The 20100-nt window shown below is 32.6% G+C and overlaps 5 protein-coding genes across 10 annotated transcripts in view; 2 read left to right on the top strand and 3 right to left on the bottom strand.

The window, feature by feature from the left end:
- Positions 1-235: 235 nt before the first annotated feature.
- On the bottom strand, positions 236-2492 carry LOC105217156 (zinc finger Ran-binding domain-containing protein 2). The gene is made up of 3 exons (XM_011192023.3): positions 2127-2492; positions 1762-1997; positions 236-1615 (listed from the first exon to the last, which is right to left on the bottom strand). Exons 1-3 carry the CDS (start codon positions 2186-2188, stop codon positions 813-815), a joined length of 1101 nt encoding a protein of 366 aa, XP_011190325.2. The 5' UTR covers positions 2189-2492; the 3' UTR covers positions 236-812.
- Positions 2493-2851: 359 nt separating this feature from the next.
- LOC105217157 (uncharacterized) lies at positions 2852-7706 on the top strand. The gene is given in 4 exon segments (XM_011192025.3): positions 2852-3638; positions 3641-3884; positions 4835-5534; positions 6601-7706. Coding segments are annotated over 4 exon segments (2310 nt in total). The 5' UTR covers positions 2852-3091; the 3' UTR covers positions 7420-7706.
- On the top strand, positions 4667-5961 carry LOC105217158 (uncharacterized). Its single transcript, XM_011192024.3, has one exon. It carries the CDS (start codon positions 4854-4856, stop codon positions 5661-5663), a length of 810 nt encoding a protein of 269 aa, XP_011190326.1. The 5' UTR covers positions 4667-4853; the 3' UTR covers positions 5664-5961.
- Positions 7707-10058: 2352 nt separating the features above from the next.
- LOC105217160 (myb-like protein U) lies at positions 10059-14443 on the bottom strand. Its single transcript, XM_011192026.3, has 3 exons — positions 13586-14443; positions 11386-12477; positions 10059-11274 (listed from the first exon to the last, which is right to left on the bottom strand). Exons 1-3 carry the CDS (start codon positions 13903-13905, stop codon positions 10308-10310), a joined length of 2379 nt encoding a protein of 792 aa, XP_011190328.2. The 5' UTR covers positions 13906-14443; the 3' UTR covers positions 10059-10307.
- A 1309-nt stretch (positions 14444-15752) lies between these two features.
- LOC105217161 (ras-related protein Rab-32) overlaps positions 15753-20100 on the bottom strand; it is a 32572-nt gene continuing 28224 nt past the window's right edge. For all 6 annotated transcript variants that reach the window (XM_054234973.1, XM_011192029.3, XM_029043434.2 and 3 more), the window contains 3 exons: positions 16882-17280; positions 16572-16715; positions 15753-16509 (listed from right to left, as the gene is read on the bottom strand). In XM_054234973.1, coding sequence (XP_054090948.1) covers positions 16393-16509; positions 16572-16715; positions 16882-17280 — 660 coding nt within the window. In that variant the 3' untranslated portion in view covers positions 15753-16392. The remainder of the gene's footprint in view (positions 16510-16571; positions 16716-16881; positions 17281-20100) is intronic.

Genomic DNA, 20100 nt, shown 5'->3' on the forward strand with positions numbered 1-20100 from the left:
TTTACAAAATTTATTTTTGTTTACAAAATAACAGCTGGCAAATGTAATTCAAATTTCGTTCTTTTAATATAATTTATAACCTTATTAAACAAAATAAAACTATTAAGATAAATAGTTAATATAACCACAAATACGAGTTAATATTAATTTAAGCAAAAAATTAAAAAATAATACAACTTTTCCTTATTATGACACACACACCCTATACTTTGAAATAAACTCGTCTAAAACTTAATAAATTTTTCAAATTATAGTATTTATTGCATATCATGGACAAGACTTTGGATATAATTTTATTCTTTTCAATTTACTGCATACGAAGTTGTTTCGAATATATTATTAAAGTAGTAGCAAACTAATATATGCCAGAACTGAAAAGTTTTGTGAAACTATTTTAAATTTATATAAACTGCAAGTCATAAATAATTAAAGTAGCTTCGCTGAATTGCGCTACTCTTTAAAGAACTGGTATATGTTCACTAGTTATAACGCATATTTTATTGCTCTTAAGATACCAAAATATTTAGGAATAAAACCAATTCAGGCTAATATGTATGAACCAAAGCAGCTTAGAACAAACATATAAAAAAAATCTATGTGCAAAATCTAAATTGTGTTGATAAAATTATTGTTTAGTAACGTCTATATATTTCTCAATATACAACTGCTGTTCATGTTCCTAACATCCACTATCCACTGCGGAAATAATTTCAATCCGAATAGATTGTGATAGAAGACGCATAGTAGTTTAGGAATGCTGTAGCATTCAATCTTTTGCTTATAAGATGTCAATAGTGTATAATATTAAGCGCTCAGTGACGGTTTCTCGAATTGCTACGAGATCGTGAACGATTGCGGCCACGTCTTTGTTTGGAACGAGTTGGTGACTTGGAGGAACGTCGTTTACGCTTTGCTGAAGTTTCTGATGAACGAGAAGATGATCGTGAACGAGATCTTGACTTAGATACAATACGTCCGGCTTTCCCAGACGCATGTGAGGAGGTTCGTGATGTTTGTGAATGCGTCTTGGAGCGCTCTCGTGAACGTTTACGTGTTGATGGTGCTGATTTAAGGCTGTTTGACCGTGATGTCTTGCGATCTTTGGACGAACTGCGTTGACGTGATTTTCGTGATCGGCTGCCCGAACGTGAACCACCAGAGCTGGAACCTGAGCGGGTACTTGAAGTATACGATGATGATGAAGAGCTTGAACTGGAAGAAGTCGATGATCTCGATTGGGATCGTGAACCACTGCGAGACCGAGACTTTGATCGGGAGCGTGAACGACTATGTGAACGAGATTTTCGCTGCTCTAAGGATTTTGTGTTTGATTTAGGGTTTTGTTCGGCTCCTCCTGGTGTTACCAGAGTAACTGGTGTTATTTCGTCATCACCCCACAAATCATATTTCGAAAGATCACCACCATCGTCTTCCTCGTCCTCTTCTTCTTCAAGAGCATCTTCGTCTGTATCGTCATATTCCTTTTCGTCATTGGATTTTTCATTATCTTTCATTTTGCGTTTTTTTAAGCGACCAAACTCATCATAATCACTGTCGGAATCCGAGCGATCTTTATATTCGACCACTCCACGATCATTATAGCCACCACCATAGCCTAAGTAAATAAAATATATTAACATAAGCTCATCTAACTACGGGACTAAACATTTGATATACATATTTCTACACAGCGTCAAAACAAAAAAGACAATTGTGTCATATTGTACTTTTATGAATATAAAATCCGCACGTGTAACTCACCAGTACGCTCTTCAACATCGCTAAACTTTGGTGCATTACACATATTGCAAGTTTGTCGACGAGCCCAGTTTACATTGGCACATTTGCTGCATTGCCAATCCTCAGCTGAGAAGAGACCACGCGATTTTTCGGCGGCAGCTTTGCCAATTTCAGTTCCCAATTTCTTCTTGGACGCGGAACCTCCACCGCCAGTTGACCGTTCCGGGCTGCGTTGCCCAAAACTCGCATGACGGCTTCTGTAAGGCAAATTTCAGAAATCGTCGGAAGAAATTTTTAGTTATATGATAAAACAAATAATTGGCTATTTTGCTGCGAACAACACTCGACCACCCTCCTCAGACAGTCGACAGTTAGCTGCAACTCACTCGCTATCACCGAAAGCGGCACCAACGCCAGCTCCTGTTCCGGTACCAGCACTCGTTGACATGTTTTCAGTTTTTTTGCTTTCTTTCCACTTTTTTCCGGCCAATTATTTGCCGTCAACTTACTGCTACAGCGTAATTTGCATTAAATTCAACTTTTTGTTAAAATTTTAAAGTATTGTATAATTTTTATATACTCTCTTATTTTCTAGCAATTAGAATTAATATTAGAAATTAATAGCAGAATTTTCCTAATCGATTTTTTAAGTTCTACAATTTTCGCGTGTTTCTCTTTTTAATACGTCTCTTCTTCTTATTCAATTACAGCAGAGAACATCCAATATTTTGAATGCATTTTGGGAGAACAAATGGAACTTGGATTGGAACAGGGTAGTTTGAAAATTTTATTTTTCTTAAAGATCTAAAATTCGTTCTGTTATGTGTATATTTAAGTACTAATACTAATGTAATATACAGAAATTAAAACAATTATTTTGTTAATTTACCAAAATCCCCTATTTATGTTATTTTATTAAAAAATTAATGACTTTCATTCATTTATTTTTATTTTTAGTCATATATACACATACATACATTTATATTGGATGATGAATTTGTTTTGTTGTTCGATAAGTTTTTAAATAGTTGTTTTGGTGATGACATAATTTATTGTTTAGGAATATTTAACAGGTTGTAAAATATTAATAATAATAATGAATTTCACCTGTATTAGCAATCTATCACATGATAGTTGTCTCGCTTATACCTACATTTTTATTTTTGGTTTTTGTATTACTGATTTTTTTTGTTGTCAAATGACACATTTCACAATTATCATTATCACAGTGGTAAATTACCTTTCAGCGAAGAACGTATAATATAATATAATTAAAAGTTCTCTGCTTTCAAAGTGAACTCATCGGTTTCTTTACAAGAAGCAAATCACCAAAAGAATTTTATACTACATCATGGAGACCGCGAATAAAGATAGTGTTAAGGAGTATCCGGTTACCTCAAAGCTAGATTTGCTAAATGTTATGTGTTCAATTTGTCACGATGTTTATAAAAATACGGATCAAATATCCTACACAAGCTGTGGTCATATATTTCACAAAAAGTGTTTATTTATGGCATTTAAAAAATCAAAAACATTTCCCGAATGTCATCGCCCATCTGGAAATAAAAGAGTACACCCTATATTCCTCTATTTTGGTCAAAGTACAGAAATGGATTTGAAATGGATGAAATCCTACGCGAATTTGCCTATTTGGACACCATTACACCATTTAGAATTGAATGGTTCGGCCCCACTGTCTCCATCAAAGCTAGATAAAGCCATTCAAGCTGGTACAGATACCGAAGGTAATCCAACCTATGTGGCTCGTGTTTATTTCCAGAATGACGTTTTGCCAGCCGGATATGTACCAGCTAAAGGAGTTGCATATGCGTCCTATGGTTGTAAAGGCTATACATTTAGTGAAAATATCGAATTATTGAATAACTTTACACACAAATGGCTGCCAATTCAAATGCACAAGTACCGGAAAGAGCTGTAGTGGGCGGATTTTCTGAGCTTGGTGAGGATTTGTATGTAGCACGAGCACAATATAATGGCAAAACACTACTGGGCAAACTGCAAGTTACTCACGGCAAAATGTATATGCCATACGATGGAATTGAAGTTGAATCTGATGAATATGAAGTATTGGTGCGAATAAAGGTCACTGACCGAAGAATTGGCGAAAAAAATAATGACTCATAAACAGATACCAGTAAATGTTCAATCAAGCATTTAACTCTGCATCATATGCATTTATATTAACGTTAAATTTTTATTATAATTAAGCAGTGTTCTGGCGGAAACAAATCCGAAAAAGTACAAAAATTATGCTATAAAGTAATACTTATATTTAATCATACAAAATGTACTTGTTGTATTACAACTTTTTGTTTATTTAAACATTATGTAAATATATAATTTTTATTAAATATAAATTATAAAACACCACTTTTGAATTGTATTATTTTCGTAAAATTATTAATGTATGTAGTTCAGTTGTCTCTATTTATTCAATTACAGTAGAGACCGTCTAATTTTGGGTGAACGAACAAAACATGAATTCGAACAGGGTACAGGGTACTTTGGAAATCTAATTTTTCTTAAAGATCCAAAAATAGGTATGTATATCTGTATATTTGAGTACTAATACTATATTAACATACAGAAATAAAGATAATTTATTGTATTTAACAAAACAGTCCGATTTATTATATTTTTATTGCAAAAAAAGAAACATGTTTTCCAACTTTTTTATTTTCACTTTCTATTTTTTTACGCAAAACACTTACTTCTATAGGATGGTTTATTTGGATTGATATAATTTAAAAATTGTTGTTCTTGTGCTAAGGGCACAATTATTAATAATTGTTTAAGAATATTGTACAGGCTGTAAAATATTTCACCAGTATCATCAATCTATCATGTGATAGTTGTCTCGCTTATGCTTGAATATTTTGTTTTGGTTTCAAAATGTTTTTGTATTACTGTTTTTTTTTGTTTTTTTCGTTTTTTTTCCAACAGTCGCATTTCACAATTACCACAGTGATAAAAATATACTTCGCTTTTCATCGAAGAACATATATTATAATCAAAAGTTCTCTGCTTTCATAGTCACATCGGTTTCTTTATAATACAAAAGAAAAATCACCAGTCGAATTTTATACTCCATCATGGAGGCCGCGAATAAAGATAGTGTTAAGGAGGATTCGGTTACCACAAAGCCAGATTCGTTAAATGTTATGTGTTCAATTTGTTACGATTTTTATAAAAACACGGATCATATCTTTTCCACAACCTGTGGTCATATATTTCACAAGAAATGTTTATTAATGGCATTTAAAAATTCAAATACCTGTCCTGAATGTCGTCGTCCATCTGGAAAGAACAGAGTGCATCCCATATTCCTCAATTTTGGTGAATGTAGCGAAATGGATATAAAATGGATGGAATCTAGTGCTGTTGATGCCTATGCAAATATGCCTATTTGGACACCATTATACCAATTAGAATGGGGTGGTTCGGCCCCACTGGCTCCACCAGAGCCAGATGAAGCCATACAAGCAGGAACAGACACCGAAGGCAATCCAACATATGTGGCTCGTGTTTATTTCCAAGATGACCTTCTGCCAGCCGGATATGTACCAGCTAAAGGAGTTGCATATGCGTCCTACGGTTGTAATGGTTATACACTTAGTGAAAATATCGAATTATTGAATAATTTTACACACAAATGGGTAGCTGATACAATGGGACATGTACCGGAAGGAGCTGTAGTGGGTGGATATTCTGAGCTTGGTGAGGATTTGTATGTAGCACGAGCACAATATAATGACAAAACGCTGCTGGGCAAGGTACACCCTTCTCACAGGGTAATGTATATGCCATACGATGGAATTGAAGTACATTCAGATGAATATGAAGTATTGGTGCAAGAAAAGGTCACTGCACAAGGTAGTGGCGAAAGAAATAATGAATCATAAATAGAAATCAGTAAATGTTCAACCAAGCACTTGTCTTTGCATCATATACACATTTATATTATTATCATTATATTTTTATTATAATTAACCAGTGATCCGGCGGAACAAATTCAAAAAGTACCTATACTCGCCTAAACAATTTGTTTAACAAATATAAAAGTCATAAATGATATTATAAAGTAATACTAATACTGAATCTTTCAAAATGTACTTATTGTATTACATCTTCTTGTTTATTAAACATTATGTAAATATACTATTTTTTATTAAATATATATTATAAGCCACCACTTTCGAATTTCGAGTATTTTCGTAGAATTATTAATGTATGTAGTCAGGTTTTCTCTTTTTTATTCAATTGCAGCAGAGACCGTTTAATATTTTTAATGAAATTTGGGAGAACGAACGAAACATGAATTCGAACAGAATAATTTGGAAATTTAATTTTTCTTAAGGATTCAAAAGTAGTTATGGTATCTGTATGTTTCAGTCCTAATACTAGATTAATACACAGAAATTAAGATAAGTATTTATTGTATTTAACAAACCAGCCCTAATTATATTATTTTTATTAAAAAAATGTGACTGATGCATATTTTCCCAACTTTTTTTTTCACTTTCCAATTTTTTACTCCAAGTACATATTTCTATTGGATAGATTATTTGGGTTGATGTAATTTAAAAAATTTTGTTTTTGTGCTAAGGGTACAATTATTGTTTAAGAATATTGTGCGGCTTGTAAAATATTTCACCAAATTCAATCTATTATATGATAGTTGTCTCGCTTATCGCTGAATATTTTGTTTTTGTTCGCAATGTTTTTGTACTACTGTTTTTTGTTTTTGTTTTCAACAGTCGCATTTCACAATTAACACAGTGATAGATCGGCTTTCATCGAAGAATATATAATATAATTAAAAGTTCTCCGTATTCATAGTCACACATCATGGAGACCGGGAATAAAGATAGTGTTAAGGAGGATTCGGTTTCCACAAAGCCGTATTCGCGATATGTTATGTGTTCAATTTGTTACGATTTTTATAAAAACACGGATCATATCTTCTCCACAACCTGTGGTCATATATTTCACAAGAAATGTTTATTAATGGCATTTAAAAATTCAAATACCTGTCCTGAATGTCTTCGTCCATCTGGAAAGAACAGAGTGCATCCCATATTCCTTAATTTTGGCGAACGTAGCGAAATGAATATAAAATGGATGAAATCTAGTGCTCTTGATGCCTATGCAAATATGCCTATTTGGACACCATTATACCAATTAGAATGGGGTGGTTCGTCTCCACTGTCTCCACCAGAGTCAGATGAAGTCATACAAGCAGGAACAGACACCGAAGGCAATCCAACATATGTGGCACGTGTTTCTTTCCGGGATGACCTTCTGCCAGCCGGATATGTACCAGCTAAAGGAATTGCATATGCCTCCCATGGTTGTAATGGCTATACACTTAGTGAAAATATCGAATTATTGAAAAATTTTACACACAAATGGGTAGCTGATTCAATGGGACATGTACCGGAAGGAGCTGTAGTGGGCGGATATTCTGAGCTTGGTGAGGATTTGTATGTAGCACGAGCACAATATAATGACAAAACACTGTTGGGCAAGGTACACCCTTCTCACAGGGTATTGTATATGCCATACGATGGAATTGAAGTACATTCAACTGAATATGAAGTATTGGTGCAAGAAAAGGTCACTGTGCAAGGAAATGGCGAAAAAAATAATGAATCATAAACAGAAATCAGTAAATTTTCAATCAAGCACTTGACTCTACATCATATACACATTTATATTATTATCATTATATTTTTATTATAATTAACCAGTGATCCAGCGGAACAAATTCAAAAAGTACCTATACTCGCCTAAACAATTTGTTTAACAAATATAAAAGTCATAAATTATATAAAGTAATACTAATACTGAATCCTTCAAAATGTACTTATTGTATTACAACATTTTGTTTATTTAAACATTATGTAAATATATAATTTTTTATTAAATATACATTTTTAACCACATTTGAATTTTGAGTATTTTTGTAGAATTATTTAGAGAATAAGAAAAATGTAGATGTAGATGTAGTTCTCTCTTGTCTGAAATTGAATTTATTGTATCCGAGCGGTTATTCAGATAGTTCTATTTAAAAATTATCTAGAACAGAATTTGAGTTCCTCATTACAAATTATTATTTATGTAATTGTGGCACGTCTGATCGATCCGACTCACCTTTTAGTCCTTAAAATAACTATAATTTCCTCTCGTAATGAGTAACATTCTAAAAAATATAAAAAACTCTACTGTTTTGCGCTTGATCCGGCAAATTGCAATCGTTTGCGTTTGGTTATTGTTGTTTTTTATTATTAATAAATATGTATGTATGTGTGTTCCGTATGGTTTTCATTTCTGTTTACTTGTGGGTTTATGCCTAACAAACGAACACGTCATTTCAATAATGAAACGCACGAACTCTCATGAAAAATCATGAAATTCGTATTTTTTATTTGATTACGAATTTCTCGGAAATATATTTATTAAGCACAAAAACAAACAAAAAAATTGTTTGTTGTTATCCATTCTTCAATCCATTGCATATCCGCAGAAAATTATGATAGCACACAAAAAAAAAAACAATGTATTTAAAACAACATTATATTTCACTTAACAAATCTTTGATTTTATTGTTTTTTTTTTGTAACTATCTAATAATTAATAAATGTATGTATGTATTAAAACTATTTGCTTATGTACTAGATGTTCAATATCTTTCATTTGTTCTCTTAGAAAATCATACAGTACGCAATTTTAAATACATTCCACTTTATGCGCACTTCAACAACCAAATATGCTTGAAGAGCATTCATTACACAATTGAATTACGTTTAATATTTAGTTTTCATTCATTCATGGTAAATAATTAAATCAGGCTTATATTTATAATTTTTTTTTAGAAATATGTATTTCTTCATTTAAAAATTAACTGAAATCGCTTGCTGGATATTGTATACTCAATTGTTGTTAAAATATTGTGACAACTGTATATTTCATTTAAGTTAAAACCGACGTCTTGTTTATATATTTTTGCGTAAAAAATATGTATTTATTTACAAATTATTCTTAAAAAAACAAAAGAGATTTATGTATGTTTGTGATGTTCTCAATGTAACACTGTTATCAATAATTAATGTTAAATTTAATTTAATGTCAATGGCAACACATAATGAATAGAGGTACTAAGAGGCTTATTATGTATTTTGTAAATGTTTTCGTTTCAACACTTTGACTGACATAACAACAGGCAACTTGTGTTCAGTAAAACTAACACAAGTAAATGGCTCACTATAACTTGTTAAGGGACAAATCATTTTATATATATGTATCAGCTTATGTATTTTTCTAAATAATATTTGTTTAGTCAATTAGTTTTAAAAGCTTGAAAATTAAAAATTAACTTGTTATATTATAAATGTTTTAATTATTTTGTTTTGAAATTGCAAAAATTAATGAAACAAATTTAGTTTAAAAGTATTGTATAAAAAGTAAATCAATAATTGTAAAATTTAAGTTAAACTCAACTTTATAATATTCCATTACAATTTCTTACAATACTTTTAGAGTCCCTTTTATACTAACGTTATATATATGTATTTATAATTGAGTTAATATATTTTTGTAAAAATAATGCAATATTTATGTCATAATGTTTTTGATGTTGACGTTGGGCTTAGCGATAACTTCAAACTACATAATTTGTGCTAAATTGTATAATTTTATTACAATTTTTGCTGCAAACCGTGCGATTAAACTACTGCTATATACAAGTTTATAAAAATTGATTTAGGGTTACTGGCATGGCATGACATTGATAATGTTTACATATCAGTGCACTGTCACTACATATACTGGCAGAATTAGTATTATATTTTTAAGAATTTTTCAGAAAAATGCTTATTACCAAATAATTTACAATTTTGTATAATTTTTCTTATTGTTCCAAATAATCATATTTATCAAGTTTTTTCTTTTACAAACAATTTCATAGATCAAGTGGTAGTCAAAACTCATTGTTGACAGTTGCATTTTTCGCACACATTAATTCGTGTATACGTTTTATAAACAGTAAAATAAACCACAATCAGATTAAAAATATTTTAACCGACAAAAATGTTGTAATTACAATAATAAATTAAACTAACGTTTAATCGCACAGCCTTCATAAAATGCTCAATAATAGCTGACGCTTTTTACGCTTTCAAATTAACATCAAATCTTTATAACACTACCCATTTGATTGGTGGTTATAGTCTTTAAATAACAACTGACTACTCACGTACAACAATATTTAAGAAACAGAAAAAAATGCTAAATGTATTAAAAAAAAACCAGGCGTACACTTTGTACATGGATGAACTTAAGTAATAAATATGTATATAAGTAAACCGATTATAATAATAGTAATAAAAGAAAAAATAATAATAATGTAAATGATATAGTACGTAAACCACGCATATAGTGCAAACGGCGCTCCACTATTTTGGTTAATAATTTTTATAATGCTCTGTTTCATGCAACAAACGCTACCGCGGCGCATACTCGGCCACCTTCAACGCATTGACCTCATCTCACTTCTTGGAAGACAAGTAATTCATATACTTGGCAGTTTGGCGTGCATTGCGCACCAGTTCGCTGTTGTCATTTTTCGCATCCCATGTATTGTCTTCGGGTTGACCGTGTACGCTGTGTGTATCCTCCCAACGGTCTTGGCGTTGTTGTGTTTGCCGTGGAAAGTTACGATTGCGCGTACGACGATCAAATGTGCTGGACGCTTCGCTTGCCAAACTGCTTTGGCTGCTGTAGCGTGTATTGAAATTACGTGTACGCTGTTGTTGATGTTGTCTATGCGTCGATGGGCTTTGGCTACGCCTATACGCGGACGCATTGTTAGCAGCACTCTCATCGGCTTCCTCGAAATGACGCGATTTGCCGGGACGTGGGAGCGTGCGTGCACGCGATGAACTGCGACTATTCGATTCGGGTCCATTGGAACGATATGAAGAATTTTCATCATGATATGAATTATGCATTACATTGTTACGTGATTGACGCCATGAATTGCTGTGTATGTTAGTATCTTTATGTTGTTGTTGCTGCTGTTGTTTTTGGAAGCGCGGTGGTTTATCATAGGTTTGACGATTATTATAATGGCGATTCCCACGTCGGTAATTATTGCCACGCTCATAATTGCTAATGTAGGAACGTTCACTGCGATCGTCCGCATGCTGCGATTGTCTGTCCCAATTTGAGTTGGCAATCGAGTTGAAATTATTACCGCTACGTTCCATTTTCTCCTGCGAATGTCGCAAACGATCATTTATACTGTACAAACGTATGCTGCCACCGTCGCTGCGCACACTCTGATCATCATCGAAGCTTGTGCTAAAACGATGTTGTTGATTATTTTGTTGGCCATCGTTATTTTGCGGTTCGTTCTCGCGATTAAAACGTGGCGCACGCCAGCGTGGTAGCGGCTTTGTTTGATCCTGATCTTCATCATGTTGTGACGGTGGGACTTTATCGTGTGGACCATCCCTTTGGGAGAATAAATGAGATATGTATTATTGTCGGATTAGGCAAAGTGAATATATGTGACGAGATCATTATATATAATTTGTGTTTAACTTTCCCACCACTTTAGCTCACCTTTCGTTACCGGCATTTTGTTGATGTTTAAGTGGGCGCGGTGAATTGCGTGGTTTCTGTGAACGCCTGGCATTTCGGCTGGAGCTATCATCATCATTACGCCGACTATTATTACCAGAAGAATTCATTTTGTCACTGCCATTACTTAAGCGTCCACCCTTTTTCGTTTCAAATCCTTTAGCACCTTCAGCATTATCGTTGTATTCATGCTCATAGCTATTAAACTCACTACCGAATTCACCTTCATCGCACGCGTCTTCACACACTTGTTCACTCCATTTTTTCGTTGACGGTAGTGAATCGTTCAAATCATTTGTATCATTTTCCCGATCATCACTTTCCAGTGCTACATTTGAGGCTGCCTCCACCGATGAATCGGCACTAGTATTTAATGATTGTAACTGAGGTTGTAGCGGTGACAACGGTGGTGGCTGTACTAATTGCACTTGCGGCGCTGGCACATATACTGGCAGTGATTGTGGTTGCATATCAACATGAACGTTGTTATTGCCCTCATCCTCCACATCTTGTACTAAATATTTTGTGTACATTTGTTCGAGTTGTGTACCCAAATTTGTGAAATTACTATAGTACATATCGAGTGTCATGAGTAATAAAGCTTTTACGGTCGCACTTAAAGCCGGTTGTTCAATCAAATTACGTCTGATGTGGTAAAGCAATTGTGTCAGTTCGTCTTTATGTTTTACACGGATTATATCGCCGTTTAGCGTGATTTGTGATAGTATTAATTTGGCTAATTTCACATTGATCGGCTCCAGTGCGCTAACTTCGCGTATAAGCAAGCTAAGTAAGGATTTGCCCAATATGGTAATTGGCGATTGATCAGCTAAACGCACACGATTATAATATTCGCCCAATAGTGTAATAGAGTTGTAAAGGCGTTCTTTATCGTGAATGCGATACGTATCGGCATTTAAGTAGTTTGCCTCCAGCACTTTTAACATGGCACTACGTATTTTGACATCTTTCATTGCCAGTTGATCAAAGTTGTGCGATGAAAAGAGCATCGCGAACTTTAACGCCATATCACCGTCTGCTAAAGCCTTGTCATTAATATAATCCATGCATTCACTATAGATTAGAAAGTATATGTTATATATATATAGAATACATGCAAATTAATACTAAATAAATATATAAAATAAATAACAATCACATTACATTCACCGGCAATCGAAATTGCTTAGAACAGTTAAATGCAATAATTTTGTCTATAGATAATTTTTAATTGTGCTAGGGCAATGACCTGCCACTGCTCGTCAAAAAAAAATTAGTCATAATCAGTCAATTGAAAAAATATACAATTATTTTTGTTGCAAATTTTGTAGTAGAAAAGATATGGTAACTTATCGTGCAAACATATGCGTACGTTTGTTTGTATGTACATAAACAAACAATTAATTAAATACATTTGTATCTTGAACTTCAATTGTGAACGCAGAAAACAAATGCACATCAATGTGAGCTGCTAACCGTTAAAAGCTCGTAATATGTGTATGTGCCAAATACATACACACAAGCATTATGCAAGGTCAAGCGGAACATCTGGTTATTTTCTGAAGTTCACTGACAGGTGAAATCAAATACATATGTAAGTAATTTTGAAAATCCAAATTTACAAATTATGATTTAAAACATATGGTTAATTTACTCTAATATGAAATGTTTCAACAACAAGCTTTAATTAAGTGCACAATCTAATGCTAATATATATGCAAGAAATTACGCGAATTTTCAAGTATTGTACATAATTATTGTTGCCGCATTTTTATGCGTTCACGAGCGAAAGCTGTAATTTCGACAAAAATCATTTTTGGACGTATTTTATATAGGCAATCTTGGTTAAGGTAAAACTTGAAAGCATTCATTCAATGTGCAAAATCGCATTAGTCACATACCCTAAGAACGTATGTTTGTATGTATGTATGTAGAATACAATTATTTGCTGGTTGGAAAACTAAATAAAAAAAAAACTAAATTGACAATTGGTTAAAACCTATTTGCTGTACGTTATGGTTGTCGTGCCGTAAATGTCAGTGTGCTATGTGCAGAAATTATTGTAAGCTTATGTATGTAGCTCTAAATAGTTGCTCGTATGCTAGCATATAAAATAGCTTAAGCTGATTATCAGTTATGTATACTTTTTAAAATGACATAGTCCAAAAAACAAATCACTCACCATAACATGTTCTCATCGTGCACTAGCAGACAAAAGTCTGAACGAATAGCTCCAATTTTGTGATTCATTTTTATGCCGTCATCCTGCAGATCGAGACCTCGTATCATTTCTACAAGATGATCGTAGGAACAAGCGCCGGGTGGCAAATTAAAGGCTGAGTTTAGATTTCCTGGTTGTAGAAAATTGCAAACGTCGTTTAGGTTGCTTACTGGAACGCCTGTGCCACTTTCAGCATAATTAGTTTTATCTTTACCACCGACTCTTATATTGCCTGCGACACCATTTCTGCTATACTGGCCCGCCGCATTATTATTGGCCATTGTTTATTGCAATATAATCGGATTGCTTTGTTACACTATGGCTGTAAATTTTGCTAATGCACAATTATTCGTTCTGTTGTTGTCAATTGGTATGTAATGTGAATATATTCTCCTTTTTCACAACCCAGCTCAGTTCTTCGTCATCAATTATGCACAATTCCTTATTATTATTCTTGTTTGTGCGCAAATAAAGCGGTCAACTCTAATATAAATGGCCGAAAGCAATATAATGCGATTTGATGTGACGTACGAAGCACTTAAACACATATACGGGAATACGGGAACGCGTACAAGTAGCTAGGTAGCGAAGAAGTCAAGCAAGTAGACAATAAAAATTTATGGTTGAGATGGCGCTAATCATACCAATATCACCGTTCGTCTTTTGGCTCCAACTCCAATCTCTCTGCAACAAGTGCACTTGTATTCCACAAATAATGTTGAGTTATAAATATAATGAAAAACTAAAAAAAATATATATAATTAGCACTGCGTCTCGTGGAAATGCGTTTTTCGCTCGCGCTTTTTGAAGAAACGAAAAATTGAAAGAAAAGTTACAAGAAATATGAACTATATAAAAAATGTCAGAAGTGTCAAATCGAAATGTCATTCAAAGAATGAAGTAATAGCACAGTGCCTCTCAAATTGTGGTTTTTATTGTTGCCAACGAGTTCCAATTAGATCTTCTTTATAGCAATTTCAACATTTTATCAAGTTGGAAAAGGCCGTAATTGGACGACATAACGATAAATAATTTAATTGGTCTGTGTTTAATGTTATATCATGTTAAAGACATGAAAATGAAAAAATTATTGCGGTTCCGTTATAGCACTTTCCTTTTATGATTATTGCGCTTCCCCTTCCGTTAGACGTTCTCTGCTTTCCGCCTCATTTTGACAGTTGGAATTAGTGCGCGCCAAAAGAAACGATTAAAAGCGTCGTTCTTCGTCAATCAGTGAAAAGTTTAACATCGCGAGGAAAATTCGAAGAAATAAATTTAATTATTTATAGTTTATTTGTCAAAATGTGTTTTTAGTGTGATCATATATATATATATTGTATATATATATTGTTTGTGTTGATGTTTGTGCTTTTAAAATGTAATATTCTTAGCGTGCTTACGAGAAATACATATGGAGCCGCCACTGGAGTCACTAGACCAATGAAAAAGAAAGGTACCTTAAACATAATACACATATTTATTTATACATAAATTATTAAACATTTTAGCGATATTTGTAGTCCAAGTTATTTAGATAATATCGACCGGGGTAGTTTTCCTGCGAAGTATGCAGTAACTTCATTTCTGCTCACAATTACGGACGCTTAAAACCAAGGCGATATGTAAGTGTACAAATATTTGTACATCTGTACATGAATATGTATACAAAAACTACGTGCATTTTATCGGCTTCGCATCTCGGTAATATCAGTGAGTCTTCCTAGGCTTTTCTGGTATGATACCTGTCATTTTATCTACGCGGCGTCAGTGACCTTTAGGCTCATTATAAATATTGTTTGTGCCAGGCACTGTTTGCCACGCAAAGCATCCTTTTATTAAAATTTTAACTGAGAATACGTGCAAATGTGATAACACAACATCCAAAAAATTTAAATATTTGTATATGTTTGCTTAACAACGTGTTGTTAATCGGGTGTGCAATATAAAATTGTTTATTATGTGTGTGTAAGCTAAGATTATCAGGTGTAAACGTCGAGAATGGTTGGAATATGATAAAAAAAAAAAAAACAAATAAGGAAAATAAGAAAGTTAAAAACCCAAAATAAAGAAAGATGTCTTTCACACAGTACACATACTATTTAGTTATCTCAAGTAGATGCGTTACCTCTACAATAAAAATCTCATTTCATTTTATTTGATAAAAAAGATTAACATAACAAGCATTTAAAAATACATAGTACATATTTACGTGCGATAAGGCACTGAAATATACGAGTACGACTACATAAATACATACGCGTTGGAAATTTTATTATGCATATGAGGGCGTATAAAATCTGTAAATCGGCTACAAATAATTTAATATTAGTTAGTTGCAATAACATATATATGTAAGAGTTTACCAATGGTTCTTTTTGTTTTCATTTACTTAACAACGACGTTACACACTTATACATACTTAAGTTCTAATGTTAAAATTTATGTTTGCATGTATATATTGTATTTTATCTTGAATTATGTAAGAATGTGTTCATTTAAATAACACTTTAACTTTACTGATGTTATGTAACAAATCAATGTAAATAGAATTTTTATGATTTTAATTATTTTCGATTCCTCGTACAACGTTCAATTTGCTCGACTGTCAGCTAATGTGGCAATGGACTTTAAGAGACTTAAGGCTATTGCGCAAAGCGAAATGCATACAACTGACAAAGCATTTGTTTAATTTCCAATAACTTTAATGGTTTCCAATGGTTGCTGCAAGTTGTGTGATGATTTTATCGGCCTATTCCCATGGGAACTGGTCAGCAGTAACATTTGCCTTTGTTTTCCGATGACGACTGATCTACAGAACTATTCAGATTGAATTTCTCACTATCAGCTAAGTCAGCTGCGCTGATCAATTTGTCGTTGAGTAAAATCTGCAATAAAATAATTGTATTCAAATTGAATTTAATCAATACTAATCAAAAATTCAGCGCACCTTGTTCACTAAAGCCCTGGCGGCCTCATCAATATTGATATTTTCCTTGGCGGATGTCTCATACCAACCGGCAAAACCATTCTCACGCACATACTCGTCCATTTTCTCTGGCGAAGTCACAATACCTTGTTTTTCCTGATCGCACTGCATTGAGAATTGCAAAAAATTATTGAAATATTGTTGGAAAAAAATATAGTTTAAAAAAGTATTTCAAATATTTTTCTGCGATTTCTGCATTAAAGTAACCATATTTCGAAGATTCTTATAATTTTTATATTTGCAGTAATTAATTATGTGCGCAATAACTCACCTTATTAGCTAACAGTATACAGGGTATCGGGCTGCCATCAGGTAATTGTACCTTTGAATCCAAATCCTCTTTCCACTTACTCACACAATCGAATGTGCCACTGCGTGTCACATCGAACACTATGAAAGCACCAACGGCTTCTTTATAATAAACACGTGTCATATTGCCAAAACGCTCCTGACCGGCAATATCCCAGAGTTGTAGACGGACGGTTGTATTTGGGTCCCAATGTAGTACTTTCAATGCGAAATCTACACCGATTGTGGCACGATAATTCTGACTGAAAAACTGATGCACATAGCGTTTGATAAACGACGTTTTGCCAGTGCCCAATTCACCGATGACTAGAATTTTATATAGATGCTCACGCTTTTCTGTATTCGCGGAGGTCATAATTGTCTGCAAAAAAAAGAGGAAAATGTTTAATATTTAAATTTTGTTGAATTTTAAATGTATTATAATTTTCGTTATGGAGAAAATATCATTTCGATAAGCTAACCGTATATAAATACAAATAACAGTAAAAGTTTTTAGGAATATGTGAGACAACTAGACACACTATAATACGAGTATCACCTCACTTTGATCTCAAATTAAAATCAATTGACAAATTGAAAAGCCGTTGACTAATTAGTCACTGCGCAATTGTGCGAAAACAATGAAAGCAAATGTGCTTATTTTAAGTTTGTTTTAAGTATATGTATACATAAGTAGGCATGTAAATCTTCTCTGTTTTAATCTCATTTTCATTAACACTGTACTTTTGTAGAAACATACAAACGTATTTAATACTTTATGCATTTGCATTTAAGCCTTTAATCTCTTGGCTCAAATCGTATTAGTGTCAATAGGGCTTCACAGAAGAAATTATCTTTGACATGTCATTTCTTATAAATTCATTTGCATATTTGATTGATTTGTAACATATTCGAAGGATGGTGTTTCACTATTTCATATTTATATTGAGTCCATATAAGTGTATTAACTAATTTACGGTTTCAATTATTATTTTTTTTTTCAAATATACATAATTGTTTTGGTAAAATATCGGGCCTCCTTATAAAGCCAAGGCTATGGCGATAATTTTAGAGGTATAATCTTAAATAAAGTTTGCATAATTGAAAAAAATTTTGCGATTTTCGAAGAATGATTTGTATAAGTTTTATCAAAAGAATTCACAGGCTTAAGTTTTTAAATCGAAATTCATTGAAATTTCATGTTTACTTTGCAGCATATTGGCGTAAACTTAACGCTTTTTAAGTCTGTTAAGGGGTTAGGTGGGTTTCAAAATCGATTTCAAAATCGAAATTTGAAATTTTTTTTGTCTTATTAATATATAGTGTAATATTTTTAAAATATTATTCAAACATATCAAATTAATCCGAATAAAATTCTAAGAGATATACCCTTTGGAAGTTCCGCCCATCATGGCACGTCGGTTACAATGGAAAACTTTAAACGCGTTTATCTCAAAACTCAATTTTTTAAGTCGGTGTACACGATTTCTCGAAAAGTTTTAGAGAAATTTTGAACAAAAAAGTGAGTTTTTTTATTTAAATTCTGTCAAAAATTCAATTTTTATTTTTTTCCCTTCGTTCATTAACTAGATTTATCCATTTACCATCGAAGGATTTTTTTTTATTTTTATTACAACTATTTTTGAACCCGAAATTTTGAACAAAAAAGTGAGTTTTTTGATTTAAATTCTGTCAAAAATACAATTTTTCTTTTTTTTTTTGTTCCTTCGTTCATTAACTAGATTTATTCATTTGCCATCGACATACATATTTTTGGTTTCATAATTTGTGATGAATCAATCTTGAGTTATGATGTTCACGACAAAATAAATTTTTTTGGACACGTCATGGTACACATGAGGTACCAACGACTGAGTTTTCGAATTTTTTAAATAAAAATTTCACAAAATACTGTTTAAATATGTATCATTGATATGCAGAATTGTTTAAATTAAATATATTATTGTATATCATACAGAAAATTGTAAAAACATCATTGTTTTTAGCCTCTGAAACCCGCATAACCCCTTAAATTAAGATTTTATTTGATATGGTATTTGTATATAAAATTCTTCAGGATAGATCTGAATTATAAATTTATGATGTATAAATATTAGGATTCATAAGTGTCAACATTGTCTAAGACAAATAGTTATCAGAAGTGGAATGTGAAAATTAAGAGATTTATGAATGAATGGACAAGTATAGAACAAAATAGCTGAATTAGAAAGTGAAGCGCTGGCTTTTTAATTACTCGCCAACATTATAATAGAAATATAGAAAAGGAGCTATTGACGGTAACAGACAGCAGTAGTAAAGTACAAAAAATGTAATTTTCGTTTTTTGCACAAAATATTTATTCATTCATCTAGCTCTTTCAGTCGTTGAAACACTTTTCAAACGGTTTTTGGTATTGCCTTAGGGTTCTTCAGCGATTTCTCGTAAGCGTGTAAAACAACGGTTCTTTAATGTTCCCTTTGGATACATGAAAAAGTCATACGCGGTTATTTCTGGTGAATATAGAGGCTTTTGGTTAAAAAGCAACGAATGGGAGTCTCCAAACCAAAGAATTTATAAATTATAAAATTCCCGTTATTTTTTGAACACATCACTTTATGTAATTTTCCTTTTTAATAATAATTAAGCAATAATTTGAGCTTTTAACGGAAAAATTATAAGACATCAAAATAGTTTTTTAATTATTTGTGTATGCTTGTAGTTTCTATTGACTTATATTAATAGTTTCGTGTCCTGCATCCCCTTAAAAAAAAATTATAAATTTTAGAAACGGACCCTTACACGATATTTAATAATCAAGCCACGAACAATTCAATTTTTTAGTTAAAGTTTCGGCCTCTATCCATTTCATTTAATTCAAAGTATTGCAATTGCCATTCAAAATTGAAATGTCAATAACAACCACTGTCAAATAAATAGAAAAATAACTGTTTCTATCAAGTAAAAACTGCACTTTTCTAGTAAACGAAAACCACGTGTTAATCGCAAAAGCGCAAATAAGCGTGAATAACACAGCTAGACAATGCAGGAAGAGTCTACACACTTGTAAGGCTTCTTCAATTGCGAAAGAGAATAAGTAAATGATTTCTAGCAACTGTTGCACGAATGTAAAATCACCGTTAAATGTATAGCACACTACACTTAAACTGCAAAAATACGTCACAAATATCATTATAATACACTG

This window comes from Zeugodacus cucurbitae, chromosome 6 (assembly GCF_028554725.1).
Source record: "Zeugodacus cucurbitae isolate PBARC_wt_2022May chromosome 6, idZeuCucr1.2, whole genome shotgun sequence".
In the NCBI taxonomy this organism is placed as follows: Eukaryota; Metazoa; Arthropoda; class Insecta; order Diptera; family Tephritidae; genus Zeugodacus; species Zeugodacus cucurbitae.

Excerpts from the sequence above, each read along its gene's own strand:
- LOC105217156 (XM_011192023.3), bottom strand. The coding sequence starts at position 2,188 with ATGTCAACGAGTGCTGGTACCGGAACAGGAGCTGGCGTTGGTGCCGCT. Across the intron at positions 1,998-2,126 it reads GCCGCTTTCGGTGATAGCGA|AAGCCGTCATGCGAGTTTTG; the intron begins GTGAGTTGCAGC and ends TTTGCCTTACAG. Across the intron at positions 1,616-1,761 it reads CGATGTTGAAGAGCGTACTG|GCTATGGTGGTGGCTATAAT; the intron begins GTGAGTTACACG and ends TTATTTACTTAG.
- LOC105217158 (XM_011192024.3), top strand. The coding sequence starts at position 4,854 with ATGGAGGCCGCGAATAAAGATAGTGTTAAGGAGGATTCGGTTACCACA.
- LOC105217160 (XM_011192026.3), bottom strand. The coding sequence starts at position 13,905 with ATGGCCAATAATAATGCGGCGGGCCAGTATAGCAGAAATGGTGTCGCA. Across the intron at positions 12,478-13,585 it reads CACGATGAGAACATGTTATG|TGAATGCATGGATTATATTA; the intron begins GTGAGTGATTTG and ends TCTAATCTATAG. Across the intron at positions 11,275-11,385 it reads CAAAATGCCGGTAACGAAAG|GGATGGTCCACACGATAAAG; the intron begins GTGAGCTAAAGT and ends ATTCTCCCAAAG.